Source organism: Grampus griseus (assembly GCF_964374135.1).
Source record: "Grampus griseus genome assembly, chromosome: X".
Classification (NCBI taxonomy): Eukaryota; Metazoa; Chordata; class Mammalia; order Artiodactyla; family Delphinidae; genus Grampus; species Grampus griseus.
The window spans coordinates 894,674-922,412 of record NC_138999.1 but is presented as its reverse complement, the minus strand read 5'-3'; the positions used below and the strand labels follow the sequence as shown (position 1 = coordinate 922,412).

Genomic DNA, 27,739 nt, shown 5'->3' with positions numbered 1-27,739 from the left:
GGCCGCGGTGGTAGGCGCCTGTCGCTGGGTGCGCGGCCTGGGGCGTGCGGTTCTAGGCGCGGAGTCGAGCTTGGGTCGGGTCGCGGCGGCACCATGGTGCTGTGCCCGGTGATCGGGAAGCTGCAGCACAAGCGCGTGGTGTTGGCCAGCGCCTCCCCGCGCCGCCAGGAGATCCTCAGCAACGCGGTGAGCGGCCTGCGCCTGGCCTGGGCCGGGGTCTGCAGGGCCGGGGTCTGGGGCGGGCCTAGTGACCCGGGCCTAGTCACCAGGGGCCTAGTGGCCCGGGGGCTAGTGACCAGGACTTAGCTGGGGGCGGGGTGGTGTCTGCAGGGCCGGGGCCTAGTAACTGGGAGTGTCCAGTGATGGGGGGGGCAGGGTCTAGTGGCTGGAGACAGGTGACCGAGGGTCCTAGTGACCTGGGCTTAGTGGGGGGCGGAGGCACGGGGGTCGGTTGGTCTGCAGGGCCGGGGCCTAGTGACTGGGGGGGCCTAGTGTGTGGGGGTGTGTGCAGGCCGGGGCTTCATGCTGGGGCCTCATGACAGGGTCTGAGGTCCAGAGTCTGCAGGGCTGGGGCCTAGTGACTGGGGGTCTGGGGTCTCTGCAAGGCTGGGGCCTTGAGGGAACCAGGGGGCAGGACCCTAGTGACCGTGGTCCAGGCCTGTGGGCCGGGGGGAAGGAGGAGTCTACCTGATCTGGGGGCCAGCGTCTTCCAGCCAGGGCCTGGAGACCTGGTGCCCTGCCGGCCGGGGTCTGTGGGCCTTCAGGCCAAGGCCAGGTCTGTGGGCCTGAGCCGTGTCTGTCCAGGAGCCGGGAGGGAGCGGACAGAGGCTCCAGCGGAGGCTTGGTCTTGGTGGGGAGGCCCTGCCTGGCGGGGGGGGAGTGGGCTGGGGTAGGGGTAGGTGCCGGGTAAGGGGTGCTGCCTGTACCTCCGGGGGAGGATGGGTGGGTGCTGTGCTGTGTGGCGTGGGAGGGTAGGGGAGAGGGGAGTGGAGGGGGCCCTGGCAGGACATGGGCGAGGAGAGGAGCGGTGGGTGCAGAGTGAGGGGTGCCAGCTGGGGTTGTACAGAGCCAAGGGGGGCTCACAGTGTGGTCCAGGGGGACCTGGGGGTGCGGGAGGCCCGTGATGGAGGGGAGAGCGCTGGGATGCAGGGAAGGTAAGAGCCAGCTGGGTGCTCCACGGGGTTCCCCGTGGGGATGGGAGTTTTATCCTCTGTGGGTAAGACCCGCAGTCCTGTCCCCCATCCCACTCTGGATGTCGCTGTGTCCATGACCTGTCTTCCACAAGGGCTGCCTGGTCACACGTGTTAGGGGACCAAGTTAAAGCAGCCATGTTCACCCTCGCGCAGCCCTCGTTAGTGGCATTTTTGTGGCATTTCCTGCAGGCGGTGTCATTTCAGTAGTTTGACCTCTGTGGAGGCAAAGCCTTTGGGACTCTCTGGGAGCCCTTTGACCCCTCGGGGCTGCGGGCCCCAGCATCGCAATCAATACAGCCCTGCTGGCCTCTGCGTGTGCAGAGGTCTTCCCGCCAGCGCCCCCGGGTCCTCTGCAAGTCCCGCACCCCCTGCGGCCGGGGGCTGGCGCTGGGTCAGCACCCAGTGTCTAGACCAGATAGTCAGGGAAGGTGGGCTGCGCGGGGAAAGGCCAGTTCCTGCAGAGCCTGCACATCCGTCAGCATCCTCAGGTTCCTCCCATAAACCCTCCTGACCCCTTCTGTCCTGTTGCAGGGCCTCAGGTTCGAGGTGGTCCCTTCCAGGTTCAAGGAGAAGCTGCATAAGGCCTCATTCGCTACTCCGTACGCATACGCGGTGGAAACAGCCAAGCAGAAGGCCCTGGAGGTGGCCGGCAGGATGCACCAGGCGAGGGCTCCTGCTTCTGCTTCTTCCTGGGTCTCCTGCTAGGAGGGCATCTTCAGGTTTTAAACATACGTGTTATCAATAAGTGCCGTTAGTCTAGCATCTCTGCGGCTGAGGGTCCTCGTGTTGTGCACTGCTGTTAATTTATGTGATAGTATCACTTAGAGAACATAGCTTACCTCCTACTTTGCTAGGATGTAACATACTATTGCAATTCCCATCATAGTATCATTTACGATAAAGAATTGATCTACCTGATCTATTACTAGGTGTTACCATGTCATATGCTATTGTAACTAATATAATAGCATCGTTTATGATATAGAATTAATGTAGTTTATCTGTTACTAAGTGTTACTATATAATATATTGTGATATTTAATATAACAGCATCATTTATGGTACAGAAATAACCTAGCTTATCTACTGCTGTTCCTATATACTATGGTATTTAGTACGTTAGCATCATTTACGATATAGAAACAATGTAGCTTATCTATTACTGTTACCATATAATATACTATGGTATTTAATATAACAACGTCATTTATGATATAGAAACAATACAGCCTCTGCATTACTGTGAGTGTTACTATAGAATATATCATTGCAATTAACATAACAGTATGACTTACGATATAGAACTAACTATAGAGTTAATGTACCTTATCTATTACTAGGTTTTATTATATAATATACTCTTGTAATTAATGTAATGGTATCATTTATGATATGGAATTAATGTAGCTTCTCTATTGCTGTGTGTTACTATCTAATATACTAATTAATATAATAGTGTCATTTATGATACAGAAGCAGAGTAGCTTACCTGTTACTATGTGTTATAATAATACCTCATCGCAGTTAACATATAGGACCCATATATTCAAGTTAATGCTGTAAGAAGTATTGGTATAAATAAATGAACATTGATGGACTGATTTCCGGCCGTGGAAAGGTTAGAATTTAAGTGCAGCCAGAGCAGAAGGTTGTGTGCAGGTTTCCAGTGAGTGTCTTGGGGTCACGTCTTCCTTGCTTGGCGTGTCGAGGACACTGAAATCTTGCTTTCCAAAGTGAGACTGGATTCGCAAGTAAGCAGCGACGCCGTGTCATGTGCGTCATGGCATGACAACGTGTAAGACGTGCAGAGTCGTCCTTTCTAAAGCTGAGTCTGGATTTCTTGCAGAAGGACCTGCGGGCCCCTGACGTTGTCATCGGAGCAGACACCATCGTGGTGAGTCTGCTTTCTGGCTCTCCGTGTGGCGGGCATGTCCTTGGTAACCGAAATCAAGGCCTCGGCAAGGCTGGTTCTTTCTGGAAGACCTAAGGGAGGATCCGTCCCAGGCCTCTCTCTCTCTCTCTCCCCCCCTCCCCACCGGCTTCTGGTGGTTTGCCTGAAATCCCAGGTGTCCCTGGGCTTGTGGCCGCATCCCTCCCATCTCTGCCTCCGTCTTCACGTGCCTTCTCCTCTGTGTCCCAGTTTCCTTCTTCTTATAAGGACACCAGTCATCATGGATTAGGGCCCACCTACTGCAGTACGACCTCATCTTAAATTTTCTTACATCTGTAAAGACCCTATTACCAAATAATGTCCTGTTCACAGGGCCGGGCATCAGGACCCCGGCGTATGTTTTGGAGGGAAACGGTTCTCGCTAAGATAGGGGTTTTGGCCACTGAGGGTTGGACTTTTTGGTGGGAGGTCACAGTGATTGGTACAGTAGCTCTGCCATGCTGGTGACAGCCCTCCGTCTGGGACCCTCGCTGGCCTGATGACAGGCATCTCCCAGGGATGCTGGGCCTCATTGGCCCAGACCAATGAGGTCTCCAGGCGAGGGACCACCTGTTTGAAAGAGTCTGGAGTTACTGTGTAGAGCAGGGAACTGTACTCAATATCTTGCAGTAACCTGTAATGGAAACGGATCTGAAATACATGTATGTACATATATATATATATGTGTACATATGACTGAACCCCTTTGCTGTATACCTGAAACTTACACAATATTGTAAATCAACTGTAAAGAGGCCAGGGTTGGAAAATGCCAGATGGGGTGATCCCGGGGTCTGCCTTGCCCTCAACGTGGCATTTGCTTCTGTGCAGCCCAGGTGGATGGGACCTACCTGTGTGCAGGTGAGAATCAGACATCGTTTCTGGTTCATGGTTAAGGCTGCATGGAAGTAAAAGAGTGAACGGTGCAGGTTCTTCAAAATGTTAGTCGAAGAATTACAATATGACCCAGCAGTTGTGTTATGGGCTGAACTGTGTCCCCCAACCCGATTCCTATATTGAAGTCCTAGTGCCCAGGACCTCAGAACATGACTGTATTTGGAGATGGGGTCTTTAAAGAGGGGATGAAGGTAAAATGAGGTCACTAGGGTGGGTTCTGATCCCACAGGACTGGGGTCCTTATAAGAAGGGGAGATCAGGACACAGACACACACAGAGGGATGACCCTTTGAGGACACAGGGAGGAGACTGACGTCTACACGCCCAGGAGAGAGGCCTCAAGAGGAACCAGCCCTGCTGACACCTGGATCTCAGATTCCAGCCTCCAGGACTAGGAGAAATAATGTCTGCTGTTTAAGCTGCCCCGTCTGTACTGCTCTCGGGCAGCCCCAGCTAAGACATCTACGCTTAGGTACATGCCCCAAAGAATTGAAAACAGGTGTCCAGACAAATATTTGTACGTGAATGTTCATAGCATTATTCGCAACAGCCAAAAGGTGTGAACAGCCCAGACATCCCCCCTTTGATGGACGGATGGGGTCCATCCACACAGCAGAATATGACTCAGCCGTGAAAAGGAGTGAAGCCCTGACACAGGCTACAGCGTGGATGGACCTTGAACACACGATGCTCAGTGAGAGAAGCAGACCCAGAAGGACACACAGTGTGTGATGCCATTGACAGGAAACGTCCAGAACGGGCAAATCCCCAGAGACAGAGAGCGGGTTGGGGTGTCAGGGGCTGGGGAGGGAGGTGGGGAGTGACAGCTCACGGGGATCGAGTGTTCCAGATGATGAAAAAGTTCTGGAACTCAACAGCGGTCCTCGCCCAGCCCTGGAAATGTACCACACACTTCATTTCAAAATGGTGAAATTCATGTTATACACATCTCTCCTGCTTTAAAAAAAAAATATATGTGAATCTAAACAGTGGACAGTGCCGTTTGCACAGACCAGCCCAGGGAGCGGAAAAGGACGCTTTCCCTCCCGTTTCTCTTGCAGGCGGTGGGAGCGATGATCCTGGAGAAGCCTGTGGACAAGCAGGACGCCTACCGCATGCTGTCAAGGTGGGTGGGCCTTGGCCGTCCTACGGGGAAGTAGCCCTGCATCCGACAGAGCCTGGGCCCGGTGGAGGGGCCGGGCTTCCTCGGGGTGGGCTGTGGGTGTCCGTGCATCACCTCCCCCGTCTCCCACCGGCAGCCCCTCCAGGTCCAGGTCCGAGGATGGGCCGGTGCCTCGAACGTCCGCTGCGCTGGCTTCGCCCTAACGGGCTCGTCCGGGAGCCCCGTGTCTGCCCCTCCTCACTTTCCTCATCCTGACTCCCCCTGGAGCCCAGTGCCCCCGAGCTCCCGCCATGGGAAGCAGGCCCTGTCCCTCTCAGCGTCCCGGAACCCTGCCCCCGGGCGGGAGCGGGGGCCACACCACTGCCCACCTTCAGGGTGTCTTCCTGGCTCAGCACCCCCGCGTGTCTGCGCCCAAGAGAGTGAAGGGACCCGAGAAAGAGCCACTGAGAGCTGCCAGGACCTGGGTCCTCCCGGCGTGGCCCAGGTGCTCCGTCCTCGCATCCCGTGAGACGGCCCGGCCATCCCCCAGCCCCCACTCCGAGGGCACCGAGCGCCCTCTCGCCTGGACCTGCGCGCTTGCTGCGGGAAGGTTTCCCCGGAGGCCGCGTGGCCAGGGCCGGCAGGTGGACCAGGGGCTCGCGCCCGGTGGTGGCAGGGATGGCGCTGTCTCGGACACCCCACACGGTCGCCTGCTGGGCCCCGTCGTGTCTTGCAGGCTGAACGGGAAGGAGCACAGTGTGTTCACGGGCGTGGCCATCGTCCACTGCTGCAGCAAAGGTACCACGGCCACCTCCGTCCCCGTCCCCACCCCCACCCCCGGAGTCGGGCGTCGTGAAGGGAGCCTGGGGTCCGCGGGGGCGGCTCTGTCTTTGCTCCCCGTGACCCTGCCTTCCCGTCCTGCCTGGGAACGTCAGGGTCCCACGGGGAAATCCTGGGGTGCACCCTGAGCGCCCGATGGAGACGGTGCTGGGGGGCGGGGGCCGTCCTAAAAGCCCGTCCCATGCGACCGGCCCAGACGCTTTCTCTGAGGTTTTTGGTCTGGAAGGTGGAGGCGAGGGTTTTCTCTGTGTGTGTTTTGGCCGAGCCCTGTGGCTTGTGGGGTCTTAGTTCTCCGACCGGGGATCAAACCTGTACCCACTGCAGTGGAGGCACAGAGTCCTAACCACTGGACCGCCAGCGAAGTCCCAACGGGCTTTTTTTTTTTTTTTTTTTTAATGCACAATTTTTAAAGCTGCTTAAAAGATATTTTAGGTCCAGGAAGGACCCTGAGGCTGACTTTGAGCTCTTGGGCTCCCCGAGCACATTCCACAGGTGGGTGACCACGCACCTGTCTGCTAATTAGTGATTGGGTTACTCTTACCTTCTTGGTCTGTCCTGGACTTTAACCTGTGCTCTTTGGGGAGAAAGCACTTGCTGGACAGTGTGGTTCCTTTACCTGGGGCTTGAGACCACAGGCATCCATCCTCCCCCATCCTGGACACCAGACGCCTGAGGTCAAGGTGTCCCAGGGCCGCGCTCCCTCCAGAGGCTCCAGGGGAGGGTCCTTCCTGCCTCTTCCAGCTTCTGGGGGCTCCAGGCATCCCTGGACTCGTGGCCGCCTCCCTCCCATCTCTGCCTCCGTCTTCACGGGTCTTCTTCTCTGTGTCTGTGTCTCTCCTCTTCTGTCTCTTAGAAGGACGCTGTCATTGGATATAGGGCCACCCTCCTCCAGGAGGACCTCATCTCAGACCCTTTGTTCCATCACATCTGCAGAGACCCTGTTTCCTAATAAGGTCCGGTTCTGAGGTTTTCAGAGGGTGTGACGTTTGGGGGGCACCGTTCACGCCAGGATGGCTGGTGTGGAGAGCCCTCACAACTGGCCGCCATGCACAGCCACTGTACTGTGTGCCTGGGGCTTTTCCAGCCCCACAGCCGAAAGCCTCGTGTAGACTGCAGCATCACCCTGTGGTAACTCTGCCCCACGACTTAGCACAGACACCAGAGGTCCGTGTCATCCAGCTCTGCAGGCTGCAGCTTTTTCTCCTGCTTTTGCCAATTCTGTTGCCCTCTTTTCTGTTTTATTCTTTCTCTTTGCCCTTGCCTAAAAGGAACCGTTAACGACCGTGTGTGAATCCCACGCAAAGCTCAGGCCAACTCCCCCCAAAGGCAGCGGCTAGAACCTGGGGACGCGGGGGCCTGGCGCCGGCCACATACCCTCACTGCGGGGTCCTTCCTTGCAGACGGCCGGCTGGACACGGAGGTCTCGGAGTTCTACGAGGAGACCACGGTGAAGTTCTCAGAGCTGTCAGAGGAGCTGCTGTGGGAGTACATCAACAGCGGAGAGCCCATGTGAGCCTCTATTGGGAGCTGCGGTGCCGAGTCCCCACTGTGGGCGGCGGATACACTGGGCGCGCGGCTCAGCCTGTGTTGGGGGCCAGGGCTCCTGACGAGCCCGGTGCCCCGGTGCCTGGAAGGTGCTGGAAGCATGCCTTCCTAGGGGTCCCCGTCCCGTGGATGCTCCTACAGCGCAGCCGGCCCTCCCAGGGCGCCACGCCCGCTCCCATGATGGTGGGGCAGCCGGGGCTGGTCCCTGGAGGGCAGAGGTCACCATGACCCCAATGTCACTGACCGCCCCAAAGCGCGCCGGGTCCGTCCGGGCAGCTGTCTTCTCAAGGTCACGGAGGCTCAGCTCGTCCTGCAGCCTCGCTGGCTTCACTCCCCACCCCCGCCGGGGCTGGGCTCGGCGCCAGCTGGTGGCTGGTGGCCTCGCCAGGGGTCTGACGGTGCCCCGGGGACCAGCCTCCCCATGTATCTTCAGGAAGCGGCTCACTCAGGGTGCTCGCGAGGGGCCGGGCACCGACAGCCGTGGGGAGGTGAGCGCAGAAGCCCTGGGCTCCTGAGACCGAGGGTCCGAGCGTGTGTTCTGCTGGTTAAAGCCGGTCTCAGGCCTGCTCAAGGTAAAGGCAGGGGAGAAGAGTCTCCCTGGGGTATTGATCTTGTGGAAGCAGCCCCAGCAAAGGAACTCCCCGACCGGCCTGTCCTTCTGGCGGGCGTGGGAGCCCCCTTTGCAGGGTAGTAAGGGAGTGCTGTGCGCCCAGCCCTGTTCTCACCATCTTCTGTGATGAGTCCTCACAGGAGCCTCAGATGTGGGGCATCCTAGTCTGCTTGGGGTCCTAAGAAAGCGCTACAGGCAGGGAGCTTGTAAACAAGAGACTTATTTCTCACCGTCCTGGAGGCTGCAGGTCTGAGATCCTGGCGGGGCCAGATTTAGCGTCTGGTGAGGCTGCTTCCTGGTTCATAGATGGTGACTCCTCGCTGTGTCCTCGCCTGGAGGAAGGGGCCAGGGAGCTCCCTGGGGTCTCTTTTAGGAGGACACTAATCCCATCCACGGGGGCTGCACTCTCATGACCTCATCCCCTCCCCGAGGTCCCACCTCCTGACACCGTCGCGTTGTGGGTTAGGATTCCGCAGGGCGCCGGGCTCTGGGTGGTGACGGCTGTCAAGAGCGGAGCTGCTGGGTATCGGGGTGTCTGATCAGGACGACACACCAAAACGACGGGCAGGGTCAGGCCGTTCACCGCTGCAGCTGCAGCGGGACCAAGAGGCCGAACCAGAGGGCATGCCAGCTCCCCCGTCCCCTCTCCCCCAGGAAAGGGCCCGGGCGAGGGTTGGGGGGTGAGCGCAGGCGTGAGGACCATGGGGGTGGGCTCACTGCCGGGGGGGGGGCGCCCAGATCACCGCCCCCGTCGCTTTGTGGACCCGTGTCTGGCACAGCGGGAGAGGCGGGGGAGTCAGGGCGGAGGGAGGGGCTTCACGGGCCCCTCTTCCCCCGTAAGGAGGTCTCAGCAGTGGCGCCCGGGGAAGACCTGGGCCGAGGACCCACACGAATGGACGTCCGAGGGACGGGGATGCAGGTGGCAGGAGAGTACGGCCGGGGGCCTGGGTCCTTGACAGCAATCCCCCTCCCCTCAGAGAGCCTGCTGGTGGCCATGCGCCAGGCCTGGGGTGGGGGGCAGCTTCCTGAGTGGCCGCCAGGTGCCCCTCATCACGTCCCAGGGGCGGGACCGAGGGGTCACTGGGATCTGGGCCCGGACACCCCAGTGCACAGCCACCCGGGTCCAAGGTTGGTGGGTTCCCCTGCAGGGGTCCTGGCTGCAGGTCTGCTGACCCCAGGAAGGTCAACGTCGCTGCCATCTTCTCTACCTTCCTTCCCTCCCCGCTGTGGTTCCCTGCCCCAGGGACAAGGCTGGCGGCTACGGGATCCAGGCGCTGGGTGGGATGCTGGTGGAGTACGTGCATGGGGACTTCCTCAACGTCGTGGGCTTCCCCCTGAACCACTTCTGCAAGGAGCTGGCACGGCTGTACTACCCGCCCCGCCCCGAGGACCTGCGGCGGGTCAGGCGCGACTCCATCCCCACCGTCGACACCTTCGAGAACCTGAGTGACTCGGAGGCAGGTGGCTCAGACCCAGGTCAGAGCGCCAAGGGCGGCCGTGGTGGCGAGCAGGCGGATGGAGACCGGTCACAGGCTCCGTGCGCGCTGGATGCAGCCCTTAACGGGGCGGACAGCCGGCCCCCGTTCCCCACAGGCCTCCTGGAGCTGATGGACGGCTTCAAAGCATCCAAGGTACTTGTGTGGTTCATGACCACATGACCCCAACACAGGGGAGCCCAAAACCGCAGGCATCCATCCTCGCCCATGCCGGGGACCACAGCTCAAGGTGTCCCAGGGCTGCGCTCCCTCCAGAGGCTCCAGGGGAGGGTCCTTCCCGCCTCTTCCAGCTTCTGGGGGCTCCAGGCGTCCCTGGGCTTGTGGCCGCGTCCCTCCCGTCTCTGCCTCTGTCTTCCTGGGGCTTCTCCTCTGTGTCTGTGTCTCTCCCCTTCTGTGTCTGCCATTGGATGTAGGGCCACCCTCCTCCAGGAGGACCTCATCTCAGACCTTTCACTTCCTCACATCTGCAGAGACCCTGTTTCCACATAAGGCCTCATTCCCTTATTTTGGGGGTCAGGGCATGCACATATCCTTTTGGGGCCACCGTTGAGCCCATAACTGTGGTCTGTGCCTGGAGGGGGCAGGGCGGGGTCTGTGCGGGTGTTTGAAGGTAAGCAGGCCTCACGTGACCCCAGCGAGGGGCCACATTATGTCCCCAGTCCAGGGAGGTGGGACTGGAATGCCGGCCGTGCGGCCGCCTCTGGGACCCTGCAGCCCTGCTGGCCGGGCAGCAGGTGGATGGTGGCCCCCAGGACACCAGCTGCCTGCAGGGCAGGCCAGGTCAGTGTGTGTGTCCTCATCGTCCTGTGGCCTCAGGATCCTGGGCAGCCGTCCCAGCCAGAGGGTGTCCTGGGCAGGGGAGGGGGCAGTGCTGGGCCAGCTCGATGCTTCCTGGAACCACCAGGTACCTTTGACCACAGGTTGCCCTGTGCCCACGTGCAAGGCAGCTGTGTGCAGGTGCTTCAGGGAAGCCCCAGGCCCGGGGCCCGATGGGAAGTGGGTTGGGCAGCGGCCCATCCAGCTGGCCTCCACCACCTCTCTGGCTCTTGCGGACGCACTTGTGCACCCGCCCAGCTGTGACACGTGGCCTGGCCCACCCCCTTCCCCACCAGACCCTCTCCTGCAGCTCTGGGCTCCTGGGGGTTGGAGCAGGGGGCGGCCTTGCTCGCGCTAGGGCCCCTCAGGGGTAGCCTCAGTGGCTCGTGGAGAGACAGGACACTGGCTGGGGAAGGACTGGGGGCCTGACCTTCCCCCCCTCCACCCCGGCCACCTTCCTGTCACCTCCTCCTCAGGAGAGGGGACCTGTGTGCCTAGGACAGAAGGTGGTTATGCTGCGTTATAGGTCAGATTCTCTGATCCACCTGGAGATGCTGGTGCAGACAGCGCTGCTGCAGCCCGTCAGGCTGGCGCTCGGTGGAGCTGTGCTGTGCTTCCACGGTCTGTCGCTCTAGCATCTGTCCATCCATCCGTCTATCCATTTCATTTGTCTGTCGTCTATATCATCAGGCTATATATACTGTCATTATCGTCTCTCTGTGTACCTGTCATCTGTCCCTCCATCCTCTGATCTAGGTATAATCTATATCCGTCGTCTATGTATGTCTATTGTTTACCTGTGTCTGTTGTTACTATCATCTGTCTACCTTCTGTCCATCCATTCATACATCTGTCTCCCTACCTATCATTTATCTCTCCACCAATCTATCAATCATCTCTCCAGCTATGTATCTGTGTTTATATCTATCATCTATCTATACACATCATTATATATATATATCACTATCTGTCTTCTCTGTATCCACCATTAATCTAGCTATCATTTACCTATCTGTTTCTATCTGTTATCTATATTTATCTATCTACATCATCAATGTATGCATACCTGTGGTTATCTATCTATATAACTATCATCTGTCTATCCATCCCTCTACTTATCTGTGTATAATTTATATCTATTGTCTCTCTATATCTGTTATCATCTGTCTTCTCTCCATTGTTCATCCATCCATTTTCCTATCATTTGTCTGTCTCTATCTGTTTATCTATTTATCTGTCACCTGTCTCTCCACCTGCTTATCTGTCACATCTATCTGTATCTATCGTCTGTGTCTCTATCTGTTTATCTATTTATCTGTCATCTGTCTATCCACCTGCTTATCTGTCACATCTATCTGTATCTATCGTCTGTGTCTCTATCTGTTTATCTATTTATCTGTCATCTGTCTATCCACCTGCTTATCTGTCACATCTATCTGTATCTATCGTCTGTGTCTCTATCTGTTTATCTATTTATCTGTCATCTGTCTATCCACCTGCTTATCTGTCACGTCTATCTGTATCTATCGTCTGTGTCTCTATCTCTGTTTATCTATTTATCTGTCATCTGTCTATCCACCTGCTTATCTGTCATATCTATCTGTATCTGTCGTCTGTGTCTCTATCTGTTTATCTATTTATCTGTCACCTGTCTCTCCACCTGCTTATCTGTCACGTCTATCTGTATCTATCGTCTGTGTCTCTATCTGTTTATCTATTTATCTGTCACCTGTCTCTCCACCTGCTTATCTGTCACGTCTATCTGTATCTATCGTCTGTGTCTCTATCTCTGTTTATCTATTTATCTGTCACCTGTCTCTCCACCTGCTTATCTGTCACGTCTATCTGTATCTATCGTCTGTGTCTCTATCTGTTTATCTATTTATCTGTCATCTGTCTCTCCACCTGCTTATCTGTCACGTCTATCTGTATCTATCTTCTGTGTCTATTTTTATTCCTATCTATGTATCCACCCATTTATTTATCATCTCTGGCTATCTGTATATATCATCTACATGTCTATTATTATCACCTGCCTACCTGTCTATCCCTCCATCCACCCATTTACCTATCTATCACCTGTCTGTATCTGTCACCTATCTACATACCTCCCCATCTGTCCATCCACCCTCGTGTGACACGGGTCTCCTTACAAAGGTCTCCCAATGGCTGACCAAGCCGGGGTCTGCTGGGGGTCTTGGAGCAAGTGTCACCCACCCCCGCCCAAGGTCAGTCATGGTAGTTCTGGACGCAGCTCAGGTAGGGCCCTTTCCCGAAGTGCCCCTTTACTCGTCCCTGGAGGTGTTCGCGTTACGACGAGGTGAGAGCTCCAGGGAGGTTTACGGTGTCACGTGAGGGTGTGTCCTGAGCAGCGTGGAGCGTCCGTGCCCTGCGCAGAGGCCCCGTCTCCACGTGGTCTCATCCTGAGGTCCTGGGACTTGGGGCATCAACATAGGAACCTTGGGGGGACACCACACAGCCCCTGACAGCAGCGCTTTGGTCTTTCTCCGCTGGGACAGTTTCTCTGCTTGGTGTTCATCGACTTGGTCTTACCTGGAGCAAACCTTGTACAACCTGGAGCCTAAACCCACTCGCCTCTGCAGAAGTTTCCCTTGATGAGCTCGATGTTTTTGACCATCCTGCCGTCCCTCTTTGGAGTCCCTGGGAATAAAGAGCAATTGATGAGTCACGTTGTACGTCTAACTGTAACTGTTCTTCACGGACAGGTCCTGTTCACGGCTTGCAAGCTCAAACTGTTCGATGTGTTAAAAGACCAAGGCCCCCTGCAGGCCGTGGATGTCGCCCGCAAACTCAGCACCTGCACGGGCAGGACTGAGCAGCTGCTGGATGTGTGCGTGGCCCTGGGTTTACTGGAGAAGACGTGCAGAGGTGAGGGGCTTCCTGGGTGTCTTCCCAGCAACTGTGCCTGCGAGACCAAGTCACCAGGTGGCAGTGGCTTCTGAGCCGAGGCAGGGAGGACAGACCATGCGTCATCCCTGTGCCCCAAGAATGCCCCAGAGGGTCAGGAGCGGAGGATGGATGGAAGGAGGAAACGCGCGCGCGCGTGTGTGTGCGTGCGTGTGCGCGCGCGCATGTGCGTGTGTGCGCGCGTGTGCGTGTGGTGTGCGCGTGCGTGTGCGCATGTGTGTGCGCGTGCGTGCGTGTGCGTGTGTGCGTGTGCTTGTGTGGTGTGTTAGGAGACAGGCTTCTTTATGGGCTCAGAGGGCCTGTATCAGCCAGGGTTCTCGAGAGAAACAGCCCATAGGGTTTGCATGTGTGCACAGCATAGATAGCAGTTTATTCTTACTTATTTGTTTAGATAGGCAGACAGATGAGGTGGATGGATGGATAGATAGATATCGATTGATAATAGAGATGATAGATAGGTACGTGGATGGATAGCTAGATGATAGATGAACAGATGATACGTGGATGGGTGAATGGACAAGTAGGTAATAGATGGGTGGGTGGATGAATGACGGATAGATGATTGTTTGGTTGATAGGTGGGTACATAGGTATGTAGATAGATAAGCAGATAGATGGATGAAGAGGTAGAGGATAGAAAGATAGCTCGGTTGATAGGTGATACATAAATAGATGACAGGTGGATGGATAAATAAATGGATGGATGGGTAGATAATAGGATACGTAGATGGATAGATGATAGATAAATAGATGATGGATGGATGGGTGGGTGGATAAATAGGTAGTAGATTGATAGATCAATAGATATAAATTGATAATAGAGATGATAGATAATAGATGGGTGGATAGACAAATGATAGATAAATAGATGGGTGGATGGGTAAATAATAGATGAATAGACAGATGATAAAAAGATAGATAATAGATATAGATGCATAGATACATACACAAATGCTAGATGATAAGTAAATAAATAGATACATAGATGGATACATGATGATGGATATAGATGATTAATAGGTGGGAGAGATACAGGTAGATGATTGATAGGTCGTAGATGCGTAGGTAGATAGATAGTTTGATAGGTGGATACTTAGGTATGTAAATAGATAAGTAGATGGATGAACAGGTAGATGATAGAAAGATAATAGAATAGATATGACGGATTAGATAGATAATAGAATAGATATGACGGATTAGATAGATAATAGAATAGATATGACGGATTAGATAGATAATAGAATAGATATGATGGATTAGATAGATAATAGAATAGATATGATGGATTAGATAGATAATAGAATAGATATGATGGATTAGATAGATAATAGAATAGATATGATGGATGCATAGATCAATGAGAGATAGAGATAGAGATAGATGATAGAAAATACATGATAGATGGAGGGATGGGTGAATAGATAATAGATGGGTGGATGGATAAATGATAGATGAACAGAGGGATGATAAAAAGATAAATGATCGGTATATAGATCATGTATACATGCACAGGTGATAGATGATAAATGAATAGGTGGGTGGTAGATGGATGAATAGGTGATGTTGAAGACAGATGATTACTAGATGAGAGAGATACATGTAGGTGACTGGTAGGTAATAGATGGATAGGTAGATACATAGATAGAAAGACAGATAAACGAAGTAGACGGCATATGTGGTAATTGGACGGATGAAGGGTGACAGTGTGGGTTTGCTGGGTGCACAGAGCTCTCGAGGGTGTTCTCAGAGCAGAGGGTGCTACGGATGGTCCTTGAGCAGATGGAGAGAGGCAGGGGCTCAGAAGACCGCAGAGCAGGAGACACAGCATCCCTTCTGTGTTGAGCAGGGAAGCAGGGTGCTGGCAGAAGCCCCCCAGAGCCACCCCTCATACGAGAGGCGGACAAGTACACGCTAAAGATTTGGGTCGCAGGATGCCGAACATCCCCCCAGCCAGAGCATCTTAGTAATGTTCTCCTCCATTTTTAAAAATATATATTTATTTATTACGTTTGGCTGCGTTGGGTCTTTGTTGCTGCATGCGGGCTTTCTCTAGTTGTGGCGAGCAGGGGCTACTCTTCATTGTGGTGCGCGGGCTTCTCATTGCGGTGGCTTCTCTTGGTGTGGAGCACAGGCTCTAGGCGCACGGGCTTCAGTAGTTGTGGTTCACGGGCTCAGTAGTGGCTCGCGGGCTCTAGAGCACAGGCTCAGTAATTGTGGCACGTGGGCTCAGCAGTTGTGGCGCACGGGCTTAGTTGCTCTGCGGCATGTGGGATCTTCCCAGACCAGGGCTTGAACCCGTGTCCTCTGCATTGGCAGGCAGATTCTTAACCTCTGTGCCACCAGGGAATCCCCTCTCCTCAACTGAAAATAATGACCAAATGTGGAGAAAGGGTCCAAGGTCCGGACTTCCAGTCCCTGCTACCTGGCAGACGCCCTGCAGGGTCCTCAGCTGAGCCCTGCCAGCCACTCCTGTGCCTCTGCACGGGGCCTGGGGTGGGGCGGGCGGGGTGGGTGCTGCCCGTCAGAGGACCCCAGGCCTCAGAACTCAGAGCTCTCGGTCATTAGGGAACACTGCTCAGCGTCTGTGACAACCTAAATGGGAAAAGAATTTGAAAAAGCACAGATACGTGTCTACGTGCAACTGAATCACTCTGAGTGCACCTCAAACCAACACAACATCGCTCACCAACTATACTCCAATATAAAATAAAAAGTTTTTTTAAAATATATATTTATATAATTAAAGATAATAGTCTTTAAAAAAAAACGTGTGAGGACTTCCCTGGCAGTTCAGTGGTTAAGGCTCCACGCTTCCACTGCAGGGGGCCTGGGTTCCACCGCTAACTAAGATCCCGCGTGCCGTGTGGTACCGCCACAAAAAGGAAAAAAAGAAAGTTAAGCAGCAGTAAAAATCCAGTTTCTAAAACAAACAAACAAAGACAATATGTAAAGTGCCAAATGGGGCTTCCCTGGTGGCGCAGTGGTTAAGAATCCGCCTGCCGATGCAGGGGACACGGGTTCGAGCCCTGGTCCGGGAAGATCCCACATGCCGCGGAGCAACTAAGCCCATGTGCCACAGCTACTGAGCCTGCGCTCTAGAGCCCGCGAGCCACAACTACTGAAGCCCGTGCGCCTAGAGCCCGTGCTCCGCAACAAGAGAAGCCACCGCAATGAGAAGCCCGCGCACCACAATGAAGAGCAGCCCCCGCTTGCCACAACTAGAGAAAGCCTGCGTGCAGCAACGAAGACCCAACGCAGCCAAACGTAAATATAATTAATTAATTAATTAAAAAAGAAAATGTCAAATGGACAGTTAGTTTCAATAAACTTTTTAAAAGTTCAGAAAAGGAAAACCGTAGACACCATGCTGTTCTGTCCGTCCGACGACAGACGGTGTTACGTGGGGCTGTGGAGGTACAGGGGGTCTCAGCCACCGTCCCCTCTGCCTGCAGCCTCCAATTCTGCAGGTAGGGGTGTCCCGGAAGGGCCCTTGGGGGCCGGGCCGGATGGACAGCCCGCCAGGAAGTGGGAAGAGAGCGGGCCGCCCCGTACCCCTCAGGGCTCCGGAGAGGCAGACCCCGCGGGATATGGACAGATGGGTCCGTGCCTTTGGGCTCCGGCGCGTCTGAACCCCTGCGGCTGGCCGCTCGGTGCTTCTCTGCTCTCAAGGCCGTCAGCTGATGGGATGAGACCCACCCACGTTACATAGGGTCACCTCCTTTACCCGAAGTCTGCTGACGTGCAGGTGCGAAGCACATGACCAAACCGCGCCCTCTCCCCGACGGGGACATCTCACTGGGGACTGTAGCCCGGCCAAGTGACCATCCCAGGGGCTTGGAGGGTCACCTCGAGGAAGAGCAACACCCTTGCGTCGTTCTCTGGGCCGCCTCTGGGCGTCCGTGCGCTTGGCACTTAGTCAGATAGACATCCCGATGACGCTGGGTGGTGGCTCGCCCCGCGGTCAGCTGAGCCGTCACACGACGCCCCGTCCTTTCAGGTTACAGCAACACGGAGGTGGCGACCCTGCACCTAGTGTCAGACGGCGAACACTCTCTCCAGGGCGTGGCCGAGTACCATGACGCCCACGTCTGGGGCGTCTTCACACGCCTGGGCCTGGCCGTGCGGGAGGGGGCAGACCAGACCCGCGGGGCTCTGGGGGCGATGGAGGAGGAACGCCTGTCCCAGGTACTGTAACCCCCGTGTTCCTTTTCACGCCCCGTCTGTGCTGCGAAAGGACCAGTGGGCGCGGAAACATCTCAGATTCTGGCCGACGTGGGAATCCCTGCGGGAGGCCGCCGTGGCAGGGAGGGTGCGGCTGGCTGGTCACAGCTCCTGAAAAGAGGGCTTTTCTAAGAAGGGGCTGCCTTGACTCAAGGCACCGTGTTTCCTACGTGGAGTTGCATTGCACAGACTCCTGGTTCTTAGCTCAGCGCAGGGTGTGCAAAGGGCTTCCCAGCCCTTCCCCCGCCCCCTGGCACCCACGACCCCTGTTCACCGTTGTGTGGGAGGGAAGGAGTCTCAGAGGGTCTTGGAGGGTCTTGGGTGATAATCTGAGGGTCTTGGGTGGTCTGGGGGGTCTCGGAGGGTCTTGGAGGGTCTCGGGGGGTCTTGGAAGATCTTGGGTGGTCTTGGAGGGCCTCGAGGGGTCATAGAGGACAGTGTCCTGGGAGATGCTGAGGTCCCCAGGCCCGAAATCTGGGTGAAATGGCAGCAGCACCATCGTGGCCTCAGGCAACGAGTCCGGCCCCCTCGGGCCCCGGTCTGCACCCCCCGCCCCTTGGGATTTCAGCTGACTCCCTGCCCATCCCTCGCCTCCTGACCACCCTCAGGAGCCCTAAGAGTGTCAGGCCCAGGCGGGTCCCCTGCACGCTGTCCTGCCGGCCTCCTTCTCTGCCCCAGGGACTCATTCCCTCCCACCCGGGTGGGGCCCGAGCACACGTGGACCCCATCGGGGAGCTGGGCGGGGAGCCCTGGTCTCTGTAAACGGTCAGATCAGATCATCCTCAGTGAGGTGACAGCTGAGGGGGCAGGGGGTCGTTACCCCCTAAGTCCTCCTGGTTTGGTCCAGTGAGACCCGAGTGGGGAGTCGGCAGTCTCCCAGGAGGAGACCCCCTGCAAACTGGAAATCAGACCCAGAGAGTGCTGTGTCAGGGTGCAGTGGAGCTGCCCTCCTGGCAACGCTCCAGCCTCACCGCCTAGGTGGGCACAGTTCAGACCCAGTGCCCCCTCCCACCCTCCTCTACCCAGGCCCCTCCCACCCTGCTCTACCCAGACCCCTCTCGCCCTCCTCTCCTCTACGCCGGACCCTCCCCGCCCTCCTCTACCCCAGGCCCCTCCCACCCTGCTCTACCCCGGACCCCTCCCACCCTCCTCTACCCCGGACCCCTCCCACCCTCCTCTACCCCAGACCCAAACCACCCCTCCTCTACCCCAGGCCCCTCCCACCCTCCTCTATCCCGGACCCCTCCCACCCTGCTCTACCCAGGCCCCTCCCACCCTCCTCTATCCCAGACCCCTCCCACCCTCCTCTACCCCGGACCCCTCCCACCCTGCTCTACCCCGGACCCCTCCCACCCTCCTCTACCCCGGACCCAAACCACCCCTCCTCTACCCCAGACCCCTCCCACCCTGCTCTACCCCAGGCCCCTCCCACCCTCCTCTACCCAGACCCCTCCCACCCTGCTCTACCCAGGCCCCTCCCACCCTCCTCTACCCCAGACCCCTCTCCATGATCCCTGCTGAGCTCCCCACCCACACGAATGCCGGGTGGAACCTCATCCCGGGTGCAGGACGGCCTGCGCTCCGGGTGGGTCTCCTCAGACCTGCTTCCACCACCAGAGCAGGGAGCTGACGCTGCAGTTCATGAGGGCCAAGCACAGCCTCAGCAAACTGACCGCCCACCACGTGGCCACGGCCTTCGACCTGTCCCGATTCGCCTCTGCCTGCGACCTGGGAGGTACACTCACCCCCCCCCCCCCAGGAGTCGGGTGCAGAGGGCTACGTGCTTTTCTTTTGTATTAAATCTAGGACACCTTACCTGCTAATGAGACTTGCAGAATGGGTTTATCTCTACAAACCATCTGAGGACCTAAATATATCCAGGGTGGGTGCGGGGGCTTGAGCTGATATTCCCAAGTGCTGGGAGGTCCCGGGGATGGCCCAGGACCCCCGTAGAGGTTATGGGACCCTTCCTGGTGGCTGCCAAGTAGGGGAGGGCCTGTGGAGCCCGTCTGCTGCCATTGCGTCAGGTCTAATTATGCCACACACACCCTCCACCCCATCCCAACCAATCCTTTCCCCAGGACAGTGGACGGAGGAGGAGTAGTTGCCCTGCCCAAGGGGTGTAGTGGGATTGGTGTCCAGGAGGGCTCCTGAGCTGCCAGCTTGCGTTTCCCCACCCTCTGCTCGCCTGTCCTCCTGGTGGTCCAGAGTGGCTGCTGTGGCACCAGCCATTGCGTCGGCATTCCCGCAGCAGAAAGGGGCAGGGAAGAGTACAGCTCCCTAGAGCTTTGCTGCCAGGATTCCCCACGAGTCTGTGCCCACCCCACTCACCTGCTCTGGGCCAGCACCCGCCCACGAGGCCCTGACTTTGAGACACCAGTGATCTCCCCACTGGCTGACCTCATTTCAGGGCACAAGCTCAGGCCGCATCTGAGAGCATCGTTTTGGTTTTGCCAGAGCTGAACTCTGGAGACACTCCAAGGGCTTCACACATGCCAGGAGGGTCCAGAGTCTGCCTTTGCTTCCCGCAGGCTGCACGGGCATCCTGGCCCGCGAGCTCGCCCAGGAGTACCCGCGTCTGCAGGTGACGGTGTTTGACCTCCCAGAGGTCACTGAGCTCTCTGGGGGCTTTCAGCATGGCGGACGACAGACAGAGCGGATCCACTTTGTGCCAGGTTAGCGTGGCTTCGTGTCCGCCGGGCGTCAGCATTTGGGTGACCTTATTTATCTCGTATGCAGAGCGGGTGTGTGTGTGTGTGTGTGTATGTGTGTGTGTCGGTATACGTGTGTGTGTGTGTGTGTGTGTGTGTGTGTGTATCCATCTTCCTCTGTGTTTCTGTATGTCTGAGTGTGTACATTTCTGTTTGTGTGTTTCTGGGTCTGTGGGTATGTATCTGTGTCTCTGTGTATGTATGTGTATATATGCACATTTCTGTGTGTTTCTGTGTCTATGTACATGTATATGTACGTATCCGTGTGTCTGTGTGTAGCTCTGTCTTTGTGTGTCTGTATCCATGTTCCTGTGTCTGAATATGTTTGTATCTGTGTATCTGTATATCTGTGTGTATTCTCTGTGTGTCTGTATGTGTCTTATATCCATGTTTCTGTGTGTTTCTGTGTCTGTGTGTGTATATATACTGGTGTGTCTGTGTGTCTGTGTGTGTCTCAGTGTCTCTGTGTGTCTGTCTCTATACATGTATGTATCTGTGTGTCGATGTGTTTGTATATGCGTATGTGTCTGTGTGTGTACGTGTATCTTGGTGCGTGTTTGCACATCTGCACACAGGGGCGCATCTGCAAACCCCGAGAACAGGAGTTTGAAGTTCTCAGCGAGGGGAGTAGCCGGGCGGGAGGGCAGGTGGGGATGGGCACGGGCCAAGATCAGCGTCTGCAGATGTCGACCAGCGACCCAGGCCTCACAGGGAAGTGACACGGGGGCTACAGCAGGAGGGCCTTGGGGTGGATGTGAAGAAGGACTTCCCGGCGGGGCCGGATTGAAAGGAAACTCTTGGCATCTGGTGACTCATCCACACTGCGGCCGGCCTGAGGGTGGATGTGCTAGACGGGCCTGTGCCCCACGACCACCTGATACTTTCCTACTTAAAAAAAAAAGAGCCAGTCACCCTGCTGTGGACTGAATTGTGTCCCCAAGTGCCTATGTTGAAGCCCCACCCCCAGCATGACTCTTATCTGAAGGTAATTAAGGTGAAGGAGGTCACAAGGGTGGAGTCCTAATCCCGCAAGACTGCGTCCTTAGAAGGGACACCAGGAACATCTATCTATCTATCGTTTATCCATCATCTATCTATCTATGTATGTAGCGTTTGTCATCTGTCCATCCATCATCTATCTGTATATCGTTTATTTATCTATCATCTATCCATCCATCCACTTAGTCATTTATCAGTGTATCTATCTGTCCATCCATATCTATTTATCCGTCTATCCATCCAACTATTATCTATGTATGTATCATTTGTCTGTCTCTGTCCATCATCTATCTACCTGTGTATCGTTTATCTATCATCTATCCATCCATCCACTTATTCATCTATCAGTGTATCTATCTGTCCATCCATATCTATCTATCCATCCATCTATCATCTGTCTGTCCATCTAGCTATCTATCCATCCATTCATCCATTTATTCATCTATCATCTATGTAACTATCAATGTAGCTATCTATCCATCTGTCATATCTATCTTTTATCTGTCTTTATATCACTCATCTATCATTTATCTATGTATCATCTATTATTTATCATCTATGCATCCATCCACCTATCATTTATGTCCTATCCTATTTCTCTAATATCTATTATCTGTCTATATCATGTATGTATCCATCATATCTATTATCTATCATCTATTTATCACATGTCTATATCTATCTCTCCATCCATCATATCTATTATCAATCTATGTATCATCTGTGTATCTATCATTTATCTATTATCTATATCTATCTATTCAATATTTATCAATCTATCAATCATTTGTCTACCCCTGTCTTTATATCAATCATATATCTATCATCTATCTACCTCTCTATTATTTATCATCGATCTCTCCATCCATCCATTCACCTATCACTTATCTGTTCTTTCTATGTATGTATGTATGTATGTATCTATCATCCATCTCTCCCCACTGTGAGGACACAGCGAGTAGGCCACTACCTACAAGCCCAGCAGAGGGTCCTCCGCAGGAACTGACCCTGCCAACACCTTGATCTCGGATGTCCAGCCTCCAGACCATGAGAAATCAGCGTGTGTTGTTGAAGCCCCTGTCGGTGGGACTTTGTTGCTTCTGCCTGAGCTGACAGAGACACACCCTAGAGCTTCAGATCCAGGAGCAGCACGATGGGAGCTGTGCTGCTGCTTCACCACGTATAGGAAGGGGAACCACGAAAGCAAAAGAAAAGGAAGTGCATATTGCCCACCTCTGTGCAGCTGTCTGGGGCCGCCCCGTGTAGACTTGTCTGCACCCCCGTGTTTACTCTCCCCTCATGCCAATTCGAAGTGTTTGCTTTCTTTCTTGTTTTGTTTTGTGTGTGTAAATGTGAGCTACATCTAACCCTTTGTGGAACGAGGCAGGGTTAGGAGTCACAAATAGCAAAGGTGCTGTGTCCACAGGTACAGATACACATTTGGTAGATGGCAGGGACAAATGACCCCAAACTGGGGGCTTAAAATGACCCGAATCCATCCTCCTTCAGTTCTGGAGACCAGACCTCTGAGGTCGAGGTGTCCCAGGGCCGCGCTCCCTCCAGAGGCTCCAGGGGAGGGTCCTTCCCGCCTCTTCCAGCTTCTGGGGGCTCCAGGCATCCCTGGGCTTGTGGCTGCCTAGTTCCCGTCTCTGCCTCCGTCTTCACGGGGCTTCTCCTCTGTGTCTGTGACTCTCCTCTTCTGTGTCTTAGAAGGACATTAGTAGGGCCACCCTCATCCAGGAGGACCTCATCTCAGACCCTTCCCTTCATTTCATCTGCAAAGACCCTATTTCCAGAGGGCCCGTCCCCAGGTCAGCCCTTGAACGTCTCTTCTTTGGAGAACACAGATCTCCCCACTGCAGGCAGCGTCTCTTTCGGTTTCATCCCTTGTAGAACGTGGTGCAACTCCTTTCTGTCGGGTGCAGGACCAGTTCCTGTGGCCCTAACGGTTCAATGCCATTTGTTTTTAAACCAGGTGACTTTTTCAAAGACAGCCTCCCGGAAGCAGATCTGTACGTCCTTTCCAGAATCCTGCAGGACTGGCCGGATGACAAACTCCACAAGCTACTGAGCCGGATCTCAAGCAGCTGCAAACCAGGTGAGACCACATCGTGTACTTGCCTTTTTCAACACGTAAAGACAGTTTCCAATGTTAAAAAAAGCGTACATTTTATAGAGGAAGCTCCCCGTCCTCCAGCCCGCCGTCTGGTGCTCAGTTTACCGGCTCCCTGAGGACGTACCCGATTCTCGGGTGTCAGTGATGCGTTTCGGAACTTTATGGTGCCAGCGTCTGGGGCTTGGGCTCGTGGACACCCCCCCACACCCTAGCCGTGTCCCTCCCCAGGCCCCGCCGGGCTCAGGGTCTCCCTCCTCCGATGATGATGATTTTCCGGGCTGCTCTGTGGTACCCAGCCTTTCCCCACGGCGCTCGGGGCCAACGTGGGTCATCGGGCTCGTGGAGTCGAGGGCAGCAAGCCGCCCGGGCCCCTCCCTGGGTCCCCACGTCCAGCGGCGCAAGACGAGCTCTCTTTCCACGTCCTGCGACCCTGGCGTCTCCCGGGGCACCTCCACTGCCTCTTCTGTGCGGTTATGAAACAAAATATTCAACAATCCGGGGTCATCTTCAACTCCCAGGAAAACGACCCCCATTCCCGATCTTTTATTTGGGACAAAAACCAGAGCGAGGGTCGAGTCCATGCAGGCGGTGTCTACAGGAAGTAACCACGTGGCAGCCGTCCTCGGGCCCCGTCTCCTATAGCCGTGACCTGTTCCCAGGACCCGTGCAGTTCAGTACGACTGCAGCCCCTCCCCTGGGGTCTGAGCCCTGCAAGCTGTGACGAGCATCTCCATCCGGGGTACCCAAAGGGCCGTTTCTTTTTTTTTTTTAGTTAGATTTATTTATTCTTTTTTTAGACTGTAGTTGCTTTACAATGCTTTGTTAGTTTCTGCTGTATAGCAAAGTGAATCAGTTGTATGTATACATATATCCCCTCTTTTATTTTATTTAATTTTATATACACTTTTTGGCTGCATCACGCGGCATGCGGGATCCTAGCTCCCCATCCAGGGATCAAACCCGCACCCCCTGCATTGGAAGCGTGGAGTCCTAACCACTGGACCGCCAGGGAAATGCCTAGGAAAATATTAATAAAAGCGTGGAAGGCTAAGTAAATTTTTTAAATGAGCCAGTTTTAGTCCCCCAAACAACAGTGTAGTTAAGGCATTCTTGTTGGTCCCTGTAGCACAATGAAGAGGGTCCCCCCCCAAATTCACGTCCACCTAGAATATTACTTGGAAGCAGGGTCTTTGCTGATGTGATGAAGTGAAGGGTCTGACATGAGGTCCTTCTGGATGAGGGTGGCCCTAAATCCAATGACAGGTCCTTCCAAGAGACAGAAGAGAAGAGACACAGACACAGAGAAGCCCCAGGAAGACAGAGGCAGAGACGGGAGGGATGCGGCCACAAGCCCAGGGATGCCTGGAGCCCCCAGAAGCTGGAAGAGGCGGGAAGGACCCTCCCCGGGAGCCTCTGGAGGGAGCGCGGCCCTGGGACACCTTGACCTCAGACGTCTGGTCTCCAGGACTGGGGGAGGATGGAGGTCTGTGGTTTTAAGTAGTTTGTTCCGGCCGCCCCAGGACACCCACGCAGCCTGTGAGATGCAGGTTTTCGTGTGGTCACAGGAGCATCACACGGACATTCGGGGTACCCTGTCCAAGAATGTGGCCCCAGGAGGGCCGGTTCCTGTTTGCTCCCTGCTGTGCCCCAGCCCGAGAACAGAGTCCCCACATAATGGATGGAACACAGTTGAGAAGGAAGGAATCACGAAACAGGGGTGCCCCCGGGGGCGAGGAAGGGCCAGGAGATGTGAGAGCTGGATTCTCACCCGCCTCAGAGACAGGCACTGAACCTGGGGACAGTCAGTTCCAAGTTGCCTTTATGCTGCGAAGGGTTTTGGGGGGCGGGGGTGGGGGGGTGGGCATGGGTGTGTTGGAGCTTAGACCTGCTGGCTAGAACCGCTTGTTAAATGTTCAGCACTCCTGCCAGCCAGCTCATACCAAGCTGTCAGCGTGAAATTGGCAGTGGAGGAAATCCTTAGAGCTCAGAAATTGGCAGGCACGGGGAACCAGGGCTTCCCTCCACCCCCGTAGCTGGGATTGCAAAGGTTGCCTGCACCCTGGGGACAGTGGGGGTCACAGATAAGAACTGAGCGTGACCTCCTGGGAATTCCCTGGCGGTCTAGTGGTTAGGAGTCTGCGCTTTCAGTGCCGAGGGCGCGGGTTCAACCGCTGGTCAGGGAACTAAGATCCTGCCAGCTGCACGGCAAGGCCAAAAAAAAAAAAAAAACCCTCAATATAGGGCTTTTGGAGCCGCTGAGTTAATAAACCCGTGTATCCGTGAGTCTGAAAAACATAAAAACTGACAGAACGAGCGCACCATATGATCCCGCTTTTTTTTTTTTTTTTTTTTTTTGGCGGTACGCGGGCCTCTCACTGCTGTGGCCTCTCCCGTTGCGGAGCACAGGCTCCGGACGCGCAGGCTCAGCGGCCATGGCTCACGGGTCCAGCCGCTCCGCGGCACGTGGGACCCTCCCGGACCGGGGCACGAACCCGCGTCCCCTGCATCGGCAGGCGGACTCTCAACCACTGCGCCACCAGGGAAGCCCGATCCCAATTCTTTTTATTGAAGTATAGCTGCTGCACAATGTTACACGTTACAGGTGTACAGTATAGTAATTCGCCATGGTTAAAGGTTACAGTCCATTTATAGTTACTATAAAATATGGACTCTATCCCCTGTGCTGTACCATACATCCTTGCAGCTGACTTTATACCTAATAGTGTGGAGCTATGATCCCAGTTTTGTTAACTTCACGTTTACTTAAATGCCTAGAACCCAAATGAGATTTTGCACCAAAATTCTCCCAGTTACCGTCACCGGCAAGCAGAGCTGGGGCTCGTGTGCCACCACCTGCTTTGTGTCTCTTCTCGGGGTCTCCCCCGGTAACCCAAACAAAAGGAAGAAGCAAGCGCGAGCTACCTCCTGCCCCTCTGCTTTCTGTCCCAAGGCTTGTCTTCTCCCGGCTTGGTTCCCCCTTCTTCACAAGCCCTTCTGAAAATACATACACAGAGAGTTGGACAGATACAGGTGTGTGTACACACGCACACATGCACACTTTCTACTTCTCAAGGCTCTCATGCAGGTTGTTCCCACCGACAGTGCAGCTCCACATATAAACACCACTCTATATGAAACAGAGAACCAACAAGGACCTACTGTACAGCACAGGGAACTCTGCTCCAGTACGTTGGAATAACCTATAATTGAAGAGAATATAAAGAATATACATTTATATACATACATGTATAACGGAATCACTTGTCTGTACACCTAAAACTAACACAACGTTGCAAATCAAGTATAATTCAAAAAAAAAAAAAGATAATCTCGCTGAACCAATTAAACGTCAGGAAAAAACAAACCGTGCTCCTGGCACCGTCGTGGCCGGTGCCGTCCCTGTGCCACGCAGGTCCGCCAGGGACACTGCTGCCAGGGAAGTCCCGGTGCGGTTCATTATGGCATCAGGGAGGCTGCAGCTGTGTCCCTACCTTCAGACTCCCTGCCGTCCGTGTCTTCCTGCAGCGAATCCCTTCAGTGGGGAGCCCGGGGCACCCGCAGCCTGGGTCCTGAGACTCTTTCCCCACCCCGTCTCTCTCTGTCTCTGTGTCTCTGGCTCCCCAGGCGGTGGCCTCCTGGTGGCTGAAGCGGCGGCAGAGGAGGAGGGGGCGTCGCAGAGCCCCCGGCTGCGGACCCTGAGCGCCGGGCAGCCCCGGAGCCCCGACGAGCACCGGCGCCTTCTGCAGCGACACGGCTTCCAGGACGTGCGGGTGGCGCGCGCGGGGGACCTGCTGTGCGTGGTCCTGGGCACCCGAGCTGCGCCCTGAGGGTCACCGGGAACCCGGCGGGGCCCAGCACCCGGAAGTGAAGGGTTCCTGGAGAGCAGGTGTCACCGGACACATTAAAGGAGGCGGAAAGCACGGCTGTCTCCGCGCATCTGTGACGCGCCCGGGTGGTGGGATGCGTGGGCGGGGGGACCCCGGGGCCGGCGAGGGATGCGCGGGCCAGGCCAGGTCCCCAGGTGATGTCAGCATCTCCCTCGCTCCCTCTTAGCTGGTGACTAGATCTTGGCGGACCTAGACCCTACTTCCCAGTGTTTCACTCCTATTTTCAGTGCGTTTGTCCTCTGCCCTCCCGGCCGCGTGCACCTTCTCTTACCTTCAGGGCGGCGGAACCTACCTCTGCCCCCGTCCATGGTGAAACCGCGTACAGGAGCTCACGCGGTGGGAGGTTTATGGGGTCAAGATGCTTGTTTACTGCAAACGTTCTCCAGGTACCTGCGTGAGGCTGTGTCTCTTCTCTTAATGACTAGGCGAGTACAGTGGTGACTGCGTAG

General features: G+C 55.2%; 1 protein-coding gene across 1 annotated transcript; it reads left to right on the top strand.

Annotated features, from left to right (window-relative positions):
- On the top strand, positions 1 to 27,739 carry LOC309839852 (putative bifunctional dTTP/UTP pyrophosphatase/methyltransferase protein). Its single transcript, XM_082681823.1, has 13 exons — positions 1 to 186; positions 1,725 to 1,856; positions 3,040 to 3,087; positions 5,082 to 5,146; positions 5,859 to 5,920; positions 7,363 to 7,471; positions 9,361 to 9,748; positions 13,156 to 13,318; positions 17,354 to 17,541; positions 19,195 to 19,312; positions 20,109 to 20,252; positions 23,263 to 23,385; positions 27,028 to 27,739. The coding sequence occupies exons 1-13, from the start codon at positions 94 to 96 to the stop codon at positions 27,228 to 27,230; spliced, it is 1,836 nt and encodes a 611-aa protein (XP_082537949.1). The 5' UTR covers positions 1 to 93; the 3' UTR covers positions 27,231 to 27,739.

Bases quoted from the DNA above. Each gene is read 5' to 3' on its own strand.
- LOC309839852 (XM_082681823.1), top strand. From the start codon at position 94: ATGGTGCTGTGCCCGGTGATCGGGAAGCTGCAGCACAAGCGCGTGGTG. The intron at 5,147-5,858 runs GTGGGTGGGCCT...CGTGTCTTGCAG, and splicing joins GCCTACCGCATGCTGTCAAG to GCTGAACGGGAAGGAGCACA. The intron at 7,472-9,360 runs GTGAGCCTCTAT...TCCCTGCCCCAG, and splicing joins ATCAACAGCGGAGAGCCCAT to GGACAAGGCTGGCGGCTACG.